At 28.4% G+C, this 23753-nt stretch overlaps 1 protein-coding gene across 1 annotated transcript; it reads right to left on the reverse strand.

Moving 5' to 3' along the window:
• Positions 1–3613: 3613 nt before the first annotated feature.
• Positions 3614–19258, reverse strand: LOC129971095 (muscle LIM protein 1-like). The gene is made up of 4 exons (XM_056084571.1): positions 19044–19258; positions 10096–10217; positions 7235–7409; positions 3614–4011 (listed from the first exon to the last, which is right to left on the reverse strand). The coding sequence occupies exons 2-4, from the start codon at positions 10208–10210 to the stop codon at positions 3978–3980; spliced, it is 324 nt and encodes a 107-aa protein (XP_055940546.1). The 5' UTR covers positions 10211–10217; positions 19044–19258; the 3' UTR covers positions 3614–3977.
• Between the last annotated feature and the right edge of the window lie 4495 nt (positions 19259–23753).

Here is a 23753-nt window from a genome sequence, read left to right on the forward strand (position 1 = left end):
GAAATGCTCGTTATATTTTTCATATGATTATCAAATAATGTGATTTTATCTCATTGTAATATTTCACTTTTCTAACATTTTGGTTCTATCATATTGAAAGCGTATATTTGTAAAAAATGTGGAATTTATGCTATAATTTAGGAAGCTTTATTTTAGCTTTGTATTATATAAAACATATATTCCCTAGTCTATAATAATTGCATTTAAAAATTATGGTAGTTTACTGCTAAATTAATATGGTAGCAATTAATTACAAAAAACGATTAGATTACGGTATTTTATGAATATGAATATATGTCTGCAATATTACTTGTGTAGCATCGAGAAAATAGTACTTTTGAATTATTAGTAAAAATTCAGATTTCAAAATGTAAATAAGAATATGATTTAGTAAGATTAAACTTTTGAGTAATGTCGATCACATATGGACAGACTGCAGCTTGCTAGTGGCATGCCATTCTTTGGCGTATTTTAATGCCAAAAAACTAGCCTATAAAATTGCATCTTTAAAAATATATATAACATTATTCATGTAATGGCTGTTCTATTCGACTTACAGACTTATTTTAGGACAAGGTCTGCTTCCTCTTTTCATATTATAACATCTACCACCAAAAGCAATTATTTCTTAAGTAAAATATATCTCGAAGTTCTCTCTTAACCGCATTGCCTGCTAGGCAAAACAAATGTTTCTTGATATTTTTCACATATAGCATGTTTAACTAAATAATTCATGTAAGAAATCTGGATGTTCAATTGAAAAACAAAAAAAAATTTGATGGCAGCTTGTGATCATGACTAAAATGCTGAATTTAAAAAAAAACAACTGTAATTTCTGTAGAAATTTAAATTTTTTTAGTGAAAATGTTATAAAAATATAAATTGTAATTATATTTTTTTAAAAATTGATCAATTCTACTTAATTTATAATGCATAAATAAAATTTGAAATAATCTAAAAATTTGTGGAACTCGTATTTATCTGTTCCTTCTCAAATGCTTGCTATGTTCTGGCTGATACAAAAGACGTTCTAATCAGAATGCATGAATCTAATAATCTCGAATAGCATAGAAACAGTATTAAAGTATTATTGGTAATAATATTCAGATCAAATAGTCTCTAATCATTGAGGGAGACATCAATTTGTTCTGAAATTAAACTTCCGCCTGATGATACTAAATTCTAATTAGTTTGGATAATTTATGCTCTCAACTGATGACAAGGGATAATCAACAGATCGTCAAAGCATATAAACAGGACGCATTTGTATTAATCCGTTGGTACTTGCAGGATAAATTTCCGTCTCGAATTCAGTTTATCAAATCTCAGTCAATTTGATGAAAAATATAAAATTGTTGACTATAATTGAATGTCAGATTTATTTTATTTATGTTTTTCTGTTATTGAAACCAACCTAAAACTAGAATATGATTTACTAAATTATTTGTATTTAATACATTCCTTTTGGCTTGGTTTTGAACGTTAAATGCTTTCTTTTAAGTGAAATTGTTATGTTTACAAAAAACCTTACTTAATGATTCTTTTCAATGCCTATTGGGTAGATTAGGTGAAAAGTAAAAACATTTACGATATTTCTTTATTACCAGTGAGTCGTCAGTAATTAGTTTTAAGTAGAACTTGCAACACTTTTGATTTCTAATTCATTAATATATGTTCATTTATTTAATTATCAATGTAAAACAATTTCTCTTCTTTATTTGAGCATTGTTTAAGACTCTGATATTTGAATGTTGTTATATATTTATACTAGATAATTATGAGGTGTAAACTTGGAGACTAACTCAGATATCCTAGTGTTTTATACTAGTGTTATATAATATACAATATAGTGTTTTAAACAATCTTTTTTTTCTGAAAATTGTAATAGTTATTATATGCATCCTATAACGGTGAATTTATCCTTTCGTTGACCGTAACTTGGAACTATTGTAGAAAGAGATTTGCTTGTTTATTCACAAAAAACAATGATTAAAAATTTAATTAGTTTTTCCAAGTTTTAAAATTATTATTATTGGAATGTTCTGATATTACTAAATGTTTATTTACATTAAATTTAGATGGAACTGAAAAAAGGTTTAAAAAAGTTACGCCAGCAATTTTCTGAAATGTAATTTTTTGGGATATCAGAAATTGTTTAATTTATGATTTAAAGCTCAGAAGTTAATGATTCAACACAATATTACTTTTTAAAAAAAAGGATGACATGAATTGCAAAAATTGAACAGATTAGAAACGGAATCTTAAATTATTTTGATAGAAATCAATTGTTTCATCTCATTCTTATAGCACAGATTTCGAATGGTATGCCTTTTATCTTTGTTTCAAGAAAAGTTTACTTGTGATAGTCTACGTATTCTATCTAGGAAAAATAATTTCTATACATCACTTGAAATAAAAAGAATATTTTCCGTACTTTTCAATGGTTTTTTTTCTTTGCAAATTGTAAAATAGATATATATTCTATTTTAAATGTTTTGGTGATCATTTCTCACATTAATCATCAAAACTGCATTTCTTAGAATAAATACAAAATAGACAATAAAACAGCAATTAACGTGTTAATTAATATAATTTAAAGATATACTGTATTTTAAAGGACGGAATCCTACGCTAGAAAATTTCATGCCAAACTTGTCTAATAGTATTATTTTTTAAACGATAGCTAAAATCCCATTAACATATAAATAAGTTATAACACAATTATATACCAGCCACCATCGTCGATAGCTGTTCGCCTTCCATATTAATAACATTAAGTTAGTCATATCAAACAACTTTGAGCGACATGTTAACTCAACAGAAGAAACTTAATTTTAAATTATAATTGTATGGTAAATTTAGAGCATTTTGATTATTATCTATGCTTGTCAAATGGCAAAATTAAAATTGTTGAAATAGACCCAATTTATTAATTGAGGATCTCTTTTCTCCCATAATGAATGTAAACTGAAGTAATATGTTTGAGATTTCTATTTAAAATTAAAGAAGATAAATCATTGATACTTTATCTAAACGCCATGAGCTTTCATTTGAAATAAAAATTAGCGAAATTAGATCAATGATGGTTTTAGTTGGAACTATTACTTTGGTTTTCTATACATTTTGTATATATACAAATTGTTTTGTTCATTATTATTAAATTACAGTTACAAAAGTTAATTTATCAACTTTAATATATTAGCCTGACCTAATGTCGCTAATAGTATTAAAACCGAATGTCTTCCTTATATCTCTATTACAAATTAATTTGCGTTTAACTGATTTCTAAAATGCTAATAAAATTTTGCTTTGATTAATAAAATAAAGCAGATTAATTGAAATGAATAAATACTCATAATTCGAAAATGTATTTTAGTTTATTGAAAACATGGAAATAACTTTAGAAACACAACACGGTTCAGCAGAAATATTTAAGCATCTATATTTTCTATATCAAAAACATTAGGAACGCTTATTCGGTAAAAATAAAGCATTTTTGATACGCAGTCATCTAATCATGACAAATTGTTTCAAACAAATAATTTCTCACATGAAAAAAAAACACAATGAATTTCAATCCAGTTTGCATAGAGATTTCATCAAAATATATCACTCAGTGGTAAGAAATTATATTTTATTGCTTTCAACATAATCAGAGGTACAGAGCAGTAGTATATTCTGTAACATAATTCAAACATTGAGCAGTCTGATCTTTTATTATCATTATAATTTTTATCGGTTGGCAACACACTATTCTCATATGCGGCGACTTCTGGACATTCCCGTTAATTATTTTTGAAAATTCCGATGCGAGATTGAACAAATGAAGAAAATATAAAGGCAAATATGAAAATAAGCACAAATTGTCCTTATGTTTTAAAAGCAAGTTTGTATGTTTTTGTTTTCGTTTGAAGGAACAATTGGAGCAGATCTCTCGGTAGAGTTCTATACAGAATAAATAATTATTGTTGGAAAGCTTAACCGTAAGTTGGGTCCAAAGTGGGCTTGTTGCTGTAATGAGAAAAAATATTTTGATTAAATAAATATACTTAACTATCAAAAGTAATGTAACTACATTCAACAAATATATAACTTGGAAAATTATCCAAAATTAAAGAATATTTAAAATGAAAAAATGCTGATTAAGTTTCAATTACAAAAAGAAATCCATTTCAAAAATTGAAATGTAAAAAAAAAAAAAAAACTATAGAGAAAACATTTTAAATATTAAGGTGCATTTTAATAATGTTGAAGAATTTTTATGTTAAGAATTTTTTTCTATCACACAGAAATACAGAGTGGTCATAAGATCTTACAATGAATACAAAAAAAAAGTTATGAAAAGAGCCAATGAATATAATACTGTAAAATTTTTGCAACGGAATAGTCGTGTTCTTAATTTATTTTTTTTATCCGACTGAAAGCTACCAATCAAGAGATAGCGATTTTAAGTTCAATTGTTATCAAAATGATGTCAACAAAGGAAAAGGTTCAATATTTTCTTTCAAATCAGCTAATATTATTCATTGTTAGTTTTGTGGTTACATAAAGAACAGAGTGTTGCAACACCAATTGAAGATATTGATACACCCAAAGCTAGGATACCGTGTCTGGTGTGACAACTGAAATGTTGAATAATACTTTGCGAGAATTGATATATCGTCTTACCAAATTTTGAGCTATAAAGGGTGCTCGCATTGAAATTTATTGACGCAAGTGGTTTCATTAAATCTTTATTAATGTATTTAAAAAATATAGAAACGGCTATTTGATAAATAAATTTTAAGGTTTTTAGCATATTTTGTAATTACCCTATATTAACACATTATTGATCGAAGATTGCCGGTTTAAAAGAGACAAAGTAAAATTTCTTGTATGAATATGACTGTTTCCAAAAATTAATTTTACAGCTTCTCTAAATTTTGTGACATTATATTCAGTACATTCATAATCCTGCCAGTCGCTTTTGTAAATTTTAACCTTCGTAAAATGTCGCTTTCAATGATGAAAGTTGAACTCCAAAATCAAGAATCTTTTCAGAGTTACAGTTAATCATAAAGTTTTTCTGTCCTTTTTTTGTGTTCTTTATTCATATCGTCTGCATTAGAATCATGTTCTGAAGCATTATAATAGATATCACTTGGACACGTACATCATTAGAATAATTATCACGTGTTGTGCTAGTTTAAAAATATATGCATCCGTTAATGATCAATGGAATGTACAAAGCGAATGACACAATTGAAAAAATTTAAGCGAACTTGAAATTATTTAAATAACGTTTTTACACCAGCAGAGAATTTTACAATCCAAATTCAAATGTCGTTTAGCCGCAATTAAATTATACACTGATGTGCAAAACTTAAGCAACAATATAAATTTTAAGCAGTAGCCCTGAAATTGCAGAAAAGGGGTTTTGCGATCAGTAAAATGAACACGTGATTCAGTAGAAAGGTGATGTTTATGCAAATGTCAGGAGCAAAACATCATAGGCGAAGTGAGTGTACGCAAAACGCGTACCATCGGCTCGGGTAGCTCAAGACTACAAGGATAGGAAGAACCAAGGCCCAATTAAAGACATTCGCTGCAAATGTGAGTTCTTTCATAAAATATGGCTAGAAGAAATCACCTGGAGGAGGGCCGCAGTTTGACCAGTGTTGCTGAAGAGGTCGGAATCAACAAAAGTGCCGTTTCGCGTGCTTGAAAAGCCTTACAAAACGTAGGTACAGTTGTTAAAAAGGTTGGTGGTCGCCGCCCTACGAAAAGAACTGCAGTGGATGACCGATATATCGTCCTGTAGGCGAAAATCAGTCAGCAAGCGCCACTGCTCAGCAACTGTGTACAGCAACAGGGCGACAAGTGTCGCGGTTTACTGTAGCCAGACGCCTTCATAAACGTGGCCTATTCTCCTACCGTCCTGAACGCTACATTTCTTTGAAAGTCAGCTAGCCGTTGTACCATTTGGAGTGGTGTAAGGAGCACAAAAACTCGACATCTCATCAATGGAGTCGTGTCCTCTTTATGGATGAGAGTCGTTTCAGTGCCACAAGCGAATTCTCAACGTTAGTTGATTTGGAGGAAGTTTGGAACACGGCTTCATCTCAGTAACATCACGGAAAGAGACCTTTACGGTGGACCTGGAGTTGTCGTCAGGGAGGCATTATGCTGAACGGGCGGACTGAGTTCCATGTTTTCGACAGAGGTTCTGTAACCTGAGATCGCTATTGTAAGGAGGTGACCCTTCCCCATGTGCGTCTGTTCCGAGGTACTATTGGACAGCATTTCGTTTTTATGGATAACAATGCACTGTCACACCGGACTGTTGATGTTCAGCAGCTACTGGATAGTGAAGATATCACTCGAATGGAATGGCCAAAGTTTTCTCCTGATTTAAATCCCTTAGAACATGTTGGGATGCTTTGGGGAGACACCTTGAAGCACTATTATATCCTCCGGAAAATACCCAACAACTGAAACAGATGTTTATTGAGGAATGGGCACTCTTACCTCAAGAACTGTTGGATAATCTGGTGCTGAATATGGAGAGACGGTGCGAAGCAACCATTGCAGTAAGGGGAGAGCATATCCCACACTAATGAAATCTGCTTGTTATTCTTCCTCTTGGACAGACAATCATGTGTAACGTGTAGCTTGATTCCATATTATATGCATTATATTAATTTTTGAGCAACTATGCTTTCGTCATCATTTTAAGTACAGAATATTGTCTCTCATTTCTGAATTTCATGTCTCCCAGATGATTTCTTGTGAATTTATGGCAAAAAAAGCACCTGTTGCTTAAGTTTTGTGCACCAGTGTATAATATCCAGGTAATTATTTTCAATCACAATTCGTCATATCGCGTTCCCGTATAAAAACATATGGTTATGAAAAAAAAGGTCATATGATGTATCCAGTCAATAATGTGTAAGAAAACGTGCTATATTATCTTAAATAAAAATTCTAGTTGGATTTCTCTATTATGAAACATTAACTCCAAACGTTGCTTCTGGTTAAACCTATTTATTGAAATTCAATACAACTTGTTATCATCAAAATAACTAGCTAACTAGAGTTCTATTATTATTCGCACGAGCCAACAAATAATCAATATCTATACCTTAGCTTCATTTTTGTGATTTTCTGTCACAGAATATATTTAATGAAAAGAGCATACCCATAAAACAGTATTCTGTTTGGTTCTAACTTCAGAGAAGATCAAAAAGTTACTTACGACATGGAACATTCCGTGTTTCCAAATTGTTCTCCCTTGTCCATGCTGAGGCAGCCAGCTCCACCACCGAAGCCATATCCCTTGGGGCCGAATTTCCTGCCATAGCATTGTTTGCAGAATAGTTCCTTCTCGTGTTCTGTGGCGTTGGTGCTGTCTAACCTCTTATGGCACAGTCCTGAAGATCATTGGAAATTATTAATTGATTATTGGAATTGTAATAAGACTATACTAATAAATAAACTTAATTTGTTTGATTATCCCACTTAATGGCAATTAAATGGATATGAAGAAACATTATTCGTAATTCCGTAATTCCATTTTGTAACATTATTTGAATAACCAAATTTTGAACAGACCTGAGGAGATTATTTCAGTTTATGATTGAAAATTCTAGATTGCAAACAGCAATACGTGAGGTTTACACGAAGAAAATTATTTCATATCAAATGAAATTTTTTTATCGCCACAAAAAAAGCACCAGAAGTTTTTATTTGCATCACAAGTACCAGGATACGATCTAAGTGCTTACTTTCTGTAATACGTTAGAATAATTTTTAGTGTATAATTGTGTCGCGAAAATTGATTCAAATTTTAGCCTCGGTATTCTCTACTACATTTGACAAACAAATAATCGAAGTAGTTGTTTCTAGTGCATTATTTTGTATTATTTCTGACAAATTATGAGTTTAATCAATGTTAAAAGGATTTTTTTATGCACAAACGTACGAACAAAGCACCTTTGTGATGGAATAATCTTTTCAATTGCACTTTCTTTCTCTGGTTACCAATAGAAGGTTACACTGATCTGACGAAAACGTCTCAGCTTCAGGGCTAGAGGATTCTACGTTCAAAATCCTATTCCACTAACATCAATCGCGTGAAGGGTCTGGCACGCGTCGTTGATCAAACGGCATAGTACAGACATTTGGAAAGGAGGCGCCAACCAAGGTACTGTCTCCACATTCGGCCGTGGTTAAAAATTACGAGGTTAGTTCCAAATTAATTCTACCGTCTTTAAAAAGATTATTAATATAACTAAACTAAAATACGGTCACCTATATGGACAAGTTGAGGATTCCGAATAGATATTTGTCATTTTTTGCCATTCCCTTGTCTATCCAAGCAAATAATGCATCATTGTTTTAAAATCAAATTCAAAATCTTATCATGAACGACATCAACTTCATGCATTGAGAAATTATTTTTTAATGTAGCAGTTTTATACAAATGTTTGTAAAAAAACTGATTGATAAATGAATTGTTTTCTGAAAAACTACCTTTTAATTGATCTTTTTTGGTAGTAAGGTTATTAATAAGATGAAATCATAAAGATAATTACTTTAACTTTGTTAATGAATCACTATCAGAGTTCGTTCCCGCTTTCATTAAAACCATTTTTCACTCCATGGGATACCTAAATAATAAATTTCTAATTGCACAATTATGTACGCAAGTCATGCGTAAGGCCATTAACATATTTCTCATTAGGATTCTACGTGGTTTGAATATCTTTGATCTTCTTCTGACCTTGATCAGATAAGTAATGAAGGCGAAATAAAGGGACGAGCAATCAAAAAATGGCATCGTGAAAATAGAGGATAAATTATTGAAATTTCCTTACAGTATTTCTACTACATTATGAATTAATTACTCCTATGTAATAATATTAAATATTTTATTTTTCATATTTCTGTACATATCAAGAAATCGATAGAAATGATAATTTAGATTAAATACAATCATCATGAAATTTATTTTGTTCAAAACATGTAGAACATTCTCATGCCTAAAGTGGAAAACGTACATCTTTCAATGTACAAGCAAGAGAATTAAAAAAAATTTAAAGAGAAATTCAATTAATTTTTTTAAACTTTCTAATTAAATTTAAAACATTGGATGTGATTTGTATTGTAATGAGGATATTCTGAAGGGTTACATAAAAGTTTTTTGTAAAGCTATTAAAATAAAATGGCAGCCAATTCAATTGATTAAACTGATGAGGCGAGTACCAAATCTTTTTTATTATGTTTGTACAACATTCTACAAAATCAAATGAACTATTTCTAATTGTTGCAAAGCAACTGAAAAAAAAAATTCTTTTTCTCTCGTTTTGATTATTGAATGACTTTGAAAAATATCCTTTCTGGCTTATATGTTTTGAGATATCTTATGAATCCGTGCTAACGTGTTATTATATGTACTCCAGTTCAATATGTTATAATAAATTCACTTGAAAAGAACTCAATTTGGTAGATAAGTAAAACTAAGAAAAAATATTATATAGAAGTGAAGAAGTTGTCTAAAATTTAAAAATGAACTAAGTATTCGTCTCGACTTATGCGAGTTGGAAAATGTTCGCACTTTCTTCAGATGTATGATAATACTAAATTTTGCTTTCTCTTGTTTTCTGTAAGATGACAGGATTTTATTTTTCTAATCTATATGGGATAAAAAAAGAGCTATTCTTTAGTCTGTATGGTGGTACAGTTACATTTCTATAATTCTATATCTAGTTTTTTTTATATATTTTTAATGTGAATGCATGTATATTGAATTTTTATTTCTGGAAGTATTTAAGAGATAAAAATCTTTCTGATATAAGCGGATGCGAAATTTTATTCATTCATTTACATGAGCGTTTCTTTCAATTCTTTCATTCATTTACATGAGCGAGTGTAGTGTGAAGTTCATAAAATTACGAAGTACTCATGAGATAAAATTATCTCCCTTGTATAAGTGGATGCAAAGTTTTTATTTATTCATATGAGTGTCTTTTTTATCCATATATGAGTGATTGTGGTGCAAAATTCTAGTCTTTCAATCCAAGTTGTGGTATAACTCGTTTCTTGAAGCATACTCACCACACTTGAAGCAAGTTTTGTGCCATTTCTCTCCAGCTGCCAGCATCTCTTCAGCGGCGTAGACGGATTTCCCGCATTTGGGGCATTTGGCATGTTCAACCGGTGTGAAAGGCATCTTTCACCTGTAAAGAAGAAAGAGGGAATATTATTTTAGGAGGGGGAGGATGACTCATCAAGATCTACCTCAGAATGCCAACTTTATTTTTAGCGCCTCTTTTTTTAAGTGCTCTTCCAAAGTTTATTTCTTTCTCCACCCTCCCTCCTGGCTTTGAAGAATCGACTTGGAAGATGTAAATATTCGGCGACAGTTTCGTTCCAGACGGTGGAAAGAATGCTATTTCTTTCCCATTTTGTACTTAGCTGCATTTTTGTTTATTTTTTCGTTACGAAATGGCGACCTAGAATTGTCGGTGGAATGTTCTTTTTTAAAAGACGGAACTTTGCGTCTATTGTTCATTGGCTACAGAAGAAAATAACTCTTGTTTCGAAGAAGAAATTTGTTGAAGTGCTTTAGTGCTCTCATAGATCTCAATTAGATAAGATACATGTGATTTTGAATTGATTAAGGCTGACGGGCACTTTATACAGCTACATGCTAATTCAAATAGCACTTTTATTATAAGAAAATAAACTTCTTTAAAGGATCACTAGAAAGTGAATATAATTATAAAATCCTTTTTTTAAATTTTAAAATAAAAGATCGTTCTTCTATAAACAACCTTTTCTTAAAACTTTTCTCTACAAATACAAAGTGCATTGTTTTAAACACAGTGTAGGCATAGTTCTCAATCTAATTTTATTTTTATTAATTATTAGACAAAGAAATTAGACCAGCCATTCCTTTTATATACTTTTAGAAAAGTTTTGGGAAAATTTATGTGCTTTTTATCTTGTACTCTTTTTTTTATTTTATTTTATCAAACATTCAATGTTGTTGTTTTTTTTAATTCGCGAAGTGCAATTTGTACTTTGTACAAATTCAGAAGTGCTATCAAAATTCTTTCCAACTATATAATTAATTAAAACCAGAATTTTTATTAGCTCAATAAAACAAATTGCCATAAATCTAAAATTTTTTTAAAAATTTTTTAAACAACCAATTTATCACTGATATTTTTTTATTAATTAACAAATAGCTATCTATTATAACTAGATGAAAATTTATTTTCCTTCTTAAGTGCATTAAATAAAACTCTTTATATTCATTGATAGTTGAGAGTTATGAGCACATTACAGAACAGTTTTTCCAAGGACCTATTCTATTATTAAACATAAAATTTATTTTTCCTTCATGGAAATATTATATAAACAACAAGTCAATAAAACGAGATCCGCGCTTTCTAAGCATTATTTTAGTACATTTAACAAATTAAATGCGACGCTATCTACTCTTATACTGCAGGTACTGCAGAAAGCTGAGTCTTAAAACGACAACAGCTTGAGCAAGGGCAACAACTAATAAAAATGTATAAACATGATTGAATAAACCAGTGATAATTTAAATACCCTATAATATGTATTTACTTTTTTCCAAAAAAAGGTTAAATTTCCGCTTTTAAGAATCACGGTAGTAATTTATAAATGAAGCATCCTTATCTCACCAGTGAGCAACAAGCTAATGACTCGTGTGTATTCATTCGAGTTAAAATTAACTCCGATGCTGTTTATAATTAAGTTACAAGATCTGAAGCCAGACAAACATGTTTGTTTGTTTGTCTGTCTATCTGGGTGGCGATCTAATTATATTGGATTGAGTCATCCAAGGTTTTCGACCCCGTTCAGTCTACTTCGCATGTAAACTGGAATGCTGAGAGTTCTTAATCTTTTTTTTTTTATAAACAATGGACGATTCCAAACATTCTTTATTCTTCAGATTCAAATAGAAGTATTGTATTACTCTGTAATGAAGAAAATAAATTCTAAAGTTGAAAAAGGGATGAATTCAATTGTTCTGTGATTAAATTTTATAATCCCATACTTGTTAAAAGATGCATAGTTATTTGACTTGCAACAAATTTGTCATTAATGCTTTTCTTTTAAAGACATTAAATTTTATAGTTATAAATCGCTTTTTGCCATTTACTATCTTTACTTATCACTGGTAAGAAAAAAACTAATTAAGTTATATATAAACTTTTAAGTCGTATATGTTGTCAAATGTATCTTGAAATTTTAAGCAATATAACCAAATACATATTTTAAGCAGTTTATCATTTTATTTCACTTCTTTTATTATTTGTGAAATATGAATTAGTTTTAATCCCTAATAAAATGCAAAATTAATAATTGTTAATAATTTGAGAACAACACAAAATATTTTTAATTCTTCTATAATTAATAAAATGTAATTTTAAATCTCTTTAACTATTTTATGAAATAAGGGTTAATTTTAATTCAAAATAAAAAGTAAAATTAACGATAATTGTTAATAGTCGAAGCTTGGAAAGATTGTAAAACAGTGTTCCTATTGTCGAAAAAACGTCTGCAACAAATTGTTTCTGACTTGATCCTGAAACCTCATGAGAGATTAATTGCTTATAAATTGTCCTAGTGCTTTATGTGAATTAGGGTTTTTAACTGTGTACATCTGGATGTTTATTCTAAAATCAAGACAATTTGAATACATAAATTGCTTTTTATTAAGTCCGTGCATTATAAGTAAAATATCCCAAGTAATATTTACTGTAAATATGTGAAAGTATTTTTAATGATAGGAAACCACTACAAACTTTTTAAAATTAAAAAAAAAATTAAATGTTTTAGAAAAGCAATTTGCACTCATCGATAATATTTCACATTAATTGATGTTCTTAATTATAACTGCGCAGCTTCCTTGTTTTATAACACTTAAAAAATAAAGCAGTGCGTCATAAGGAACTACTTATTGCCTCTTAATACAACACGTCATAAGCGATAACCTACCGCTAACCCTTCAAATGAAGGAAAATGAAACTGCTTAAGCAGCTAACTATCAAATGCACGAAAGAAAATATAACTCTACACGCAAGGTTCAAACTATCCTAAGAACGTGGTATCAACTCTCAAACTGAAAGGAAGTTGATGTTTCCAGAAAACTTTTTTCGGGGCGGCCCATATTAGGGAATGCAGCAAGGTCTATAATTGGCTGCCGTGGGTGGCTAGGGAGTATCACGTGACTTCCCGGGAAACAGACGCGTGGGATGAAAGATTTGGCAGCATAGGGACCATCGTTGTTTTCTTTTTTTCGGGGATTTTTTAACTCTCATTTTTTTTTTTCTTCTTTTCGGTTTTAGTTTTTTCTTGGGGGTACACAAGCCAAAAATTATTTCTAGAACAGTTTCAATTTCATTTAACATCTTTGTTTCATTAATTAAGAAGTTAAATTTATACGCATTAGCAAATAAAATTATTATTATAATTACTATGCTTTTCAAATATTGTTAACTAGCTTAAATTTAAATTCTAGCAAAATTAAACACTAGCAAAATTAAATTAATTATAAAAAAACGTATCACTAAAAAATTACAAAAAATAAATGGTAATTAGAAAAAATAGTTGCTAAATTATTAATAATACATCATATTTTTGGAAAACATCAGCTTTTAAATTTTACTTTTTTTCAAACTAAATTCAATATCAATTTAATATAAATTTTTAGTTGATCTATTTCAAACCCGGAACTTATTTCAGTTTAATTTAACTCGAATTCTTAATTAAAAAGCACTATTCGAAACCAGACTAAGAGTTTTAAATATTGTGTGGAAAAATTCCACACCGTTGCAATTTAAAAAAATATCTGAGTAAAAGAAAATAATTTTTAAGATAATGCTTGTAGCTTTTTTATATTTCTTACATGCTTCATTTGAAAAAAAATCGATAAAAGTATGAGAAAATGATTCTGCAAAAGAAAATAACGAGAAAGCAAATGAATTATCATGGATGAAATTAAGCGAAACTAAATTACTTGATAAATTATTTTAAATATTTGACTATTTACTGATATGTTATTTTTTTCTAACCTGTAATGTAGCTTCGATAAGAATATTATTATATTTAAAGATATTTGCAAAAAAGCTCTATAAAAAGTAAACTGGTTTTTCTTATTTTATGAAATTGAGAAATTTTCTAAAAAATCACTATGAAAATAAATATTTTAAGACATTTCTTTTTTCAATCTTAGAAGAGAAAAATGAATATGTTTACAAAAAGAACATATATACAAAGGAAAAACTTTAAAGCAAAAAAATTTTTAATTAGCTAAATTTTCTAAAATATAACTCTCATATTTTAAATAACAGCAAAATAAAAAAAAATAAAAAACCCTGCAATTTATATAAAAAAAAAATGTGTAAGCATAAATTTAGGATTAAAAATGCCTTTTCCACAATTCAGTAGAGCGAATTTCATTCCATTTGGACAGTTTCCAACCCTTCTAGTTAAAAAAAGTTTAAAGTAGTAAATCTTAAGTTTTATTGTTGCTTATTTGGCATACTGTAGTCGTTGTGGGTAAACAAGATTGAAAGCAATTTCTTTTAGACAGGACTTACTTCTTTGACAGGAGGAAAATTACTGAAAGTTGTAAGTCAAATTTATTTTTATACATTTGTGATTCGAAATTTTAACTTACTGATTCAAAATGTATACATTTATAGTTTTGCTAAGTTTATTGTTTGAATTTTGAACAAAATAGTTCTAATTCCGAAATTAAATAGAGCTTAAGTATTAATTTTGTTTTCCATTAACTGGTTTAATTCTACAATCTGTGTATTTAGCTACAATCTAAACTCTCCTTAAAAATTTATAATATCATTATAAAATTAATCAAAAATTATAAATAAGAGAATAAAGTTATAGGGAATTATAGGAATAATAACATTGAAGTCAGAATTTGAGGATAATAAATTTTGACAGTCAAAGTTTTTTAAGTTCACGTGTTTTAAATTTAATTATAAATCTAAACTAATTATAAAAAAATCAATGTTTTTCACAATTTTAATTAAAATATTAAGTAGAAGATTTATTTTACAATAATTTATTGTTATTTGATATAAATTTATATCTTCCAAATATAATCTCGATTCAATATAATGATAACCTGAATACAGTTAAGAATCTGCATTCTATTCCTCATATATTTGATTTAACTACTTTATAAATTTTCTTCATTCAGTTAGATTACCTTAGTGAAAGCAATGTTTTCCATTTAAGTTGGATGAAACTCCTCAATGAAAGACAAAGTGGTTTTGCTTAAAATCAATATTTGAATTGATAATGATGTAGCTGACTACTCAAAATGAATAAATTCGCTTTATTGTTCAAAACCAATAAATTCGATAATAGAGCGTATAAATTTCTTCTATTAGATTTAAGAAGGCATATACTTTAATGCAATCTTATCTCACAAATTTTGACTATATATATGTATTATATTCAAGATAAAGATTAATGTCGAAGAATTAAAACCAAAGCAAATTCTTTCCTAAAGAAGCTAAAAGAAATGTTTATAAAAATATTCTACAAATTATGCAAAACTTTAATTTATTTCGATAAATTAAAAAAAATGTATAAAATTCAGAAAATATCTTTTAAAGCCTTTTTTTTTTATAAAAAAGTCATCAGTATTCTCTCGGATCGTATAGTCAAAGAAGCCTTTTGATTTAGAAGAGGCGAGGTTTCCATTATAGATATTTTTAATAAATATTTCTATTAAAGAATTATTTAAATGATATTTTATTAATCTTTTATTCATTTCCTTATAAGGTTTAAAAAGTAATTTATAAACTCAATTTGTCATTTCCTAATTGTTTAGTAATAGAGATATATTTTCACAAAGATTGCCTTGTATGAATCATTCAGATTGCTTTCAGCATCAACAAAAACAAAGTCTCATTCGCCCGGTGGGAGTTCAAAGTCATTCTATTATTAAACCTTTCTGTTCGAAATAATATTCTTCAACCCCCGCTTGAAAGGAATCCAACCTTATTTCTACGCAACTCTTTAAATAAGCAATGAGCAAGAGATTTTATCTTTTTGGCAGACGATTTCAGAAAAAACCCTCATCTGTTCTTCTCATTGTGATGGCCCCCTTCTTTTTCTCGCGAATTTGTTGCATAACCTGTCAGTCATTAGGCGCTAAGTGATTGTGATGGTGTTTGAAATGAGAGTTAGTACCCACTGGAGAGGTTATTTATAGCAGATAAAAGACAGTAGCTCTGTTTGGTGGTTGAATGATTATGTTGTCGAAATACCTTATAAAATTAACTGAGATTCCGTTTTCCTAAGTCATTAAACTCAAACTGAAAAGATAAGTAATTATCAATAGATGTATTTTATAAACTTATAATGTATACTATTATAAATAGGAATCGTTTTTACTATAAAGCCATGCAGCTTTTAATTCCAGTTAGAATTTCATGCAATAAATTTATAATCAAAAATATTTTATTATTTTTAAACTTCAAATATTAACCTTTTTATTTCATGTGAAAGAAATGAAATTCTATCATTCTTAATTATTTATTCGATTATATTAATGGCTATTTACGAAATGTAATGTAATTTCAATGTAAGAAAAGATGTTGAATTTTCCATTCATTAATAATAAACATTTGCCATTAACACAACAATTATTTTAATTTGATCAATGTTGTAAAAAGAACAATAAACTTTTTATACTATATTTTTTACCTTTCTTTTCTATATTTTTTTCTGCATTATATAAAAAATTATAATAAATTCGGTATTAACTGGAATGATTTTAAACGGAAATGAGAATGCCTTGCAGCGTATCTATATGTTTCCGAACAGAAATAAAAAATAATAAAATTGTTCAAAAAATGATAGAAATATGTCACAGTAATATTGATCACAAAAATATTTAATGTACACAAAAGTATCTGTTTTTTTTATATTAGCTGAGAAGAATAAATATAGAAGTGTATTTTCAAATTTGCAACTGCATATTGCATTTATATTTATAAAGAAACTCTATGTCCTTAAACAATTAGAATGTGAAATTCAGTTTATGTTGATTGTATAAATAAGATATAGTTGAACTATTTCTTTTTTTAACCATAAAACAAAAGTATAGATTAATTTTTTTATCTAATACAGATATAATATTATTTAAATATATTTTTTCCAAGAAGATATGTTTGCTGTAATTTAATAATAATAATGCTTAATCATTTGATTTTCCCAAGATTCAGTTTCAAATTCTCATCTAATATAAAGAATGTTAAGTTATAAAAATATTTTTATTACATCATAAACTTCTTATACATTAAACATAACAATTGCATTTCATAGTTATATTTGAAAAGCTCATACTTTAATAATGTTCTTATGAAGACTCTGAACTTAAATGCATAGTTGAAAATATTAAATTTATTAATTTTTATTAAAAATTCTCGGTTAGAATAATTTTTGAAAAGGCATTGTATATTATAAAAGTTTTGAATAAAATAAAACTCATAACAGTGAAATCCCTTCTCTCATCTTCTGTGAATGCGACTAATTTTAAAATCCATATGTAATACGAAAAATATAATACGTTCTTAAGTTTAATAAAATAAAATGTCAGTATTTATAACTACTTTATATCATTGAATTCTTTCAAAATCTTATATTATTTTGCTTTTGTATTAACGAAGGCCAAAAACATATAATATCGGAATCTTCGTAAATGTTTAAAAGGCAAGATTATTTTCCCTTATATTCTATAACACACGAGTTAGAGATAAATATAAATTTTGTACAATTTAACACAACAAATTTAATTTAAAATAACCCAGTTTTAACTCGTTTTAAATCTATTGTATTTCTTCCAATTCTCGCTGTCTAGCACGGGCTTCCTGTACGCTTGCTTTTCTGCAAAATTTGTATCATTGCAACAGAAACAGTTTTAAAGTTCATGCAAAGTGGACAAAAAAGGGATTTTTTTTTTTTTTTTTTGAATTTAAGTTAAATTCAAAGTTAATATTTTTAGGGGGGAAAATACAGAAATTTTTCATTAATAAAAATAAAGATTGAACCTGTTATTATGTAGTTAAGTGGGGTGAATTAGCCACTTGGTAATAATTCTAAAAATGATTTTTGACAATTCTACTGCACTAATAATGATTACTAAAAGGTAACTTTTATTTAAATTTCATTTTAAAAAAATATAGTAATTAATTTTTCTAAGTTCAGTATCTGATATTAATAATGGAAGCATATTATCGAAAATATAGAAAAAAATTAATAATACAATTATTTTTAATTAGAGATAATTTATGATTTCTTTCATTAATTTAAATATGAAAATCAATGTATAATTCAATATCATATCTAAACACTTCAGAATTGGAACTAGGAATTAAAAAATGTTTAAATAAGAAATACCCATTATCACTGTAAAATAAAATAAAAAGTATCAGCGCTTTTACAGTTTAAGCAACACACCGAAATTGTTAACAAGCTGAGAAACTTCTTGATAAAGTTGTAATCTTTTCTTTTCCTTAAAATCTAACATACCAGGACATATATTATAGAGGATAAAAGTAAAAGTTACTCAGTTTATTCAGGTCAAATTTCAAATACTACAATTTCATGAAATGAGAAAATAAATTAAATTGCATGCAATATTTTGAAGTTAAAAAAATTTGGTAACTGACTAGAAGAGGGAAACTCGTAGCAAATGCAAATTGCTTATTAACTTCATGTTCATGCAAAATAATTCATCAAATTTAACTTTTATCAATTTAGCCAATCTCGGGAAGTCAGAACACTGATTTAGTAATTCTATGTTAACTCCAGGAACAAATTTGCTATCCTGCAGTATTCCATCTTCTTTAAACTCTTAATCTCCCAATTCAGTTTAAAGTGAAATTCAAATAAAACGACTTAAACAAAAAATAATCCTGTAATCAGAACTAAAAGCAACGAAAACACACCAGTAAGTAAAGAGAGGCAGATAGATAGATATTCACCTTTTGTATTGAGCAGGAAACTTGGACAAAGAAAAAAAGTAACCAACTGAAGTTACTCCCACTGGAGCTGCTCTTGACTGTTGCTAGCACAAGTCTACAATGCACTGAGAACAAACTGGGGAATGAGAAAAAGCCAGGGATTCGAATCGGACCCGACACTGCGTTTTCTACCGCTTTGCACACGAAACACTTGGGCTCATAAGGTCTCAGCCACTGGGATTTAAGTCGAAAGGCAACTCATCGACATATATGGGGACGGGTGGGTGAAGTTTGACCCGCCCACCAAGCACAGTTTTTCTGCGTTTTGAGTCGCTCGCGATCACCTGCAGCGGGGTTCTCGAGTTTCCCCGTGCTTCCAGCGGGTGGGATTGGAAGAAGTCGGGGGGCAAAAAAAAAGGTTGGGAGATGAGACGTTTTCGTTGGATTTTGTGGAAAAAATGTGTTTGTTTGGTTTGTTATCTGGAGCAATATCAGCAGCGAGGCGTGGCGCTTTTCTTTATTGTTAGTGGTAGTTTTTCTTTCTTAACATCCACTTCCGGCTTTCACTTGTGAGGAACATAGTCGTTTTTTTTCTCCTCCTCCCCACACAAATGTAATTTTTATTTTAATGAAGGTGCCGCGAGTAGGTGTCGGAAACATAGTTTCTATGCGAGCGAAACAATAAACAGAGGGCATACTGTTTCAGTGTCAGTGTAAACTGTTTATTTTGGTATCGGTTACGCCGTTCGGTTATTCTTCAGAAGTTCGATGTAATACTTGGAAGAACCGCTCCTCTAAATTTAAATTCGATTGAAAGCATTGGTGGTAATATAATTCTACTCAATCTGTTGCGTATAAAAGTTATCATTGTTTTTGAAGTTGCCGATGAAGCAAAATAAGAACGCAGCTCAAAAGTTCATTGACTTATTAATGTTAGCAGCGCTGGAATAAGACAGAAAGGTATTTTAATTACAGAATATGTCTGATTCAATAACTTTTAAGTAAGACATGTTTGGAATTTTACAAGAGAAGAGAGCTTGCAGAAAATATGAATAAGTTATTAAGATGCTGATTGTGGAATATAGTTATTTATTAGTATGATGTTGTGAGATACATATGTCAATAAGCGTTCAAGTTCAAAATGTGTATTAACTTTAAGTACTTTTCAAGGATGAAATTGTTATAATTCCTGATAGAAATAAACAAATATTTTTAAAAACAAAAGTGAAAATAAATTTGTCCAATTTTCCAAATGATGAACAGAGTAAATATTTTGAAATAGGATTAAATGCAGTCTTTTAATTATGTTCTACAAAGCACTTTTTCATAAAATAACAATATAATTCTTGTAAGAAAAGTATTTTTAAACGACAAAAATTCGCGGATACAACACTGTAATCAATATATCATTCAAAACCAGTTATTAAGAATTAAAAAAGTCACAAATATGGCAGAAAAAATTAATTATTTAAAAATTATTTATGCCATTAAAATAAATACTTTCATAGGAAAATTTCATTAATTATTTTATCTAAAAATACAGATGCGTTTTCGTAAAATTTATTTTAATTTCTCCCTCGAAAGTAGAATTTTAAACAATTTGAAATTTTTTGCAAATTTTATCCAAATAAATAACTGTTTATGATTGTTTTGATAAAAGATTTATGAATTTAACATACCAAAGCAATTTATTTTTATTTTAATGTAAAAAAAAATATCAGTATACTTTATATTGTTGTCATATAAAGATAAACGTAGTATTAGCTAATGAGAAACCAAGTATAAATAGAAAGTTTTGAAAGCAGATAAAATATGAAAATCAATTTCAATTATATTATTATTATTGATATAGTATATTATTATATTTAATTCGTTTTGATATGTTTTGTTTGAGAATCGATTGAATCAAACAATCGTGTTACTTTTTATATTTTAAAATTCCTTTCTACAGTTTCTATTCTGAATAATTTTTACCAATTTTTTACATTCAAATTTGTCAGAAATGTGTCTTATAAGTTTGAATTATGTAATTTAAGATTTTTCATAAATTTAAGTGCAAATTTACTACGAGTTGTAAATTAATTTATTTAACAAAATTGCTATGAAAAAATATGCTGTAAATATTTATTTTATTGATCTTATATAAATAAATTACACGAACATAGATAGATTCAACTTATCTAAACTTTTTAAAAGTATTTTCTTGCTACTTAAAATAAAATTTTATTTTCTGAATTAAACGAGGATGTGGTTTTGTATTCTTTCTAATGTTCAATCTCTTTAAATTTTCGTCGCTAAGCACCCATATAACTAAAAATCACATTTCTAAAATAAACACCAGCACTTGTCAAATTTCGTGGAGATTATCTTTTGAAGTTATATAAACTCTCATGGGTCATAGTTATGGACTTAGAAAAGATCTTCTAAAGCTATTGAATATTCCATCTAATTATGAAAAAAAAGTATGATTTCAAGCTAACACCTATCCTATTTATTCACGGAAGTTATATTTCACACACAATATATATATATATATATATATATATATATATATATATATATATATATATTGAAGAAATAAGTGCAGATTTTTATTCTTCATAATTTTAAAGAAATAATTTAATTTTTATCCAATAATATGATTCTTTCTCAAAGACTGACGAGATACAGCATATCGAACAGGAAGGAATAAAAACGCGTGAGAATGTATTTTGAATTTACATAATTTCAGAAAGGAATTTGCCGATAGAATGTTTTGGTTCTATGGGAGAATAATAGCCCACCGTGATTTGAAACCCAAGTTAAAATGAAGCCCCAGTTCGAATTATTCGGAAATTATTTTTAGAACATAGATTATTAGGAAATAAATTATTATTCCAAGATATTTAGATCGTTATGGAATAAAGATTTATCACATTACGGTTGGTAGTAACAAGTATTACTTGAATTGCTTGCCTAATAATTAATGAAATAAAATTCTTATTTCCTTTTATAGAGTACAGGTAGATAAAATGCATATTCTTTAGATAATCATTGAAAAATTAGACAATGTGATAAATGAAATATTTAGCATATATCCAGATTACAAAAATATTCTTTGCATTGACCGATATTCGCAATTTTAGAGTTAACATATTTATGTAACAATGGGGATTTTTCAGTTAAAGAAGAAAGGCTCAGAATTTTTAAAATCATTATTTCCATTTGAAAAGAATGATTTTAAAAAATTTGCGTTTTTCTATCATATTCTTAGCATTTTAATGCCCAACCAAGGTACCATATATGTAAAGACTATCGTAATCTTAATAGTCAATTAAACAATGAAAAGAAGGAATAATTCAGTATCGATGTCCCATGCTGAGTCTAATTTGCTGATGGAGCATTCTACTGGACCTCGTGAAGATGGTCGAATCAGGCGAAAATGTTCAGATAACCAATGCAATTAAGAAAAATAAGGCTATCTGAATAAGAACTCTGAACAGTTTAATGGAAAAGATGATTAAATATATATATTTATTTAACAATATCTGACAATTTTTACGGAATGTCATTACAAGCGTTACAACCACTGACTAAATCTACTTTCCTTCCTTAAGTAGTGAAATAGAATCATATATATTTAATGCATATATTATTTCATTTATAGTAGCTGGTTTTCTGAAGATATTGGTTATATTTAATTTCAGTTAAATCGTTTAAATATAACTTCACATCCATGATTTCGTAAAATTGTTCGATCTTAAAGCCCTGTTGTTTTGAATGTCTTACATATATTCTACTAATTGTATACATGATCCTGTAGAATGACATCGTAGCACTATTAAAAGTGTAAATATGCGGTTTATCTATCTTATAAATTTCACGGTATTATAATTTCTTTTTCATTTGTCTTGTAAACAACACAGATATTAAACGGAGCTGAGCTTTAATTTTCAACAGTGGGAAAAAAATAACGCGATTAAATATTTGATAAAATAATAATTTGAATTTCAAGATAACGTTGTAATCCATTTATGGAAAGTACAATTTAAACGGTATAAAATTCCTTTAAAGGTACCCCTTTTCACTCTCCAAGGAACGAATTGAGTGAATTGATTGAATATGAGCGAAATTTGGTAGTTGTAGGTCAAATGGTTTAACCAGTACCGCACATACTCGCACACACAAACACATATTCATTCATCTTTATTATTAGCAGAGATGGCTACATCGTACCTATTATTATTATGCCAAGTAAGTTTGCTTAGATAATGCTAATTCTTCAAACCATTCACCAATCTCTGGAATTCTATAAACATTCTGTTTGGTTCGGAATAATAAATTAGATTAATAAAGATTTTGATCCTTTTTAAAATTTTTAGTTTATGAACTTGTAGCAAATTTTATTATATCTTTGAAAAAACTTCAAACTTCCTTTCGCAATATGTTTGCTAAATGATGCCATACTACGATGTTATTATCAAATTAAATGCAAGATCGGATAAATTAGATGCCTTTCATATTAAATTAGAACGCAAAACTGGACTTTCAGACAGTATTTTCTGCCGGTGTTCCATATTTTGGAGAAACACGTTTTCAGCCGTTGTCAAATAATTTCTCTTGTTAATATAAATAAATGTAACAATAGCCAGAAAGTTCCTAAAAAAGCAATCAAGGAAGCTATGAAACATTTAAGCAAAGCAAGCGACATTTGTTTAATGCCTTTTTCTTTCTTGTTAAGTAGTATATAGA

Source organism: Argiope bruennichi, chromosome 6, assembly GCF_947563725.1.
Source record: "Argiope bruennichi chromosome 6, qqArgBrue1.1, whole genome shotgun sequence".
NCBI classification, from domain to species: Eukaryota; Metazoa; Arthropoda; class Arachnida; order Araneae; family Araneidae; genus Argiope; species Argiope bruennichi.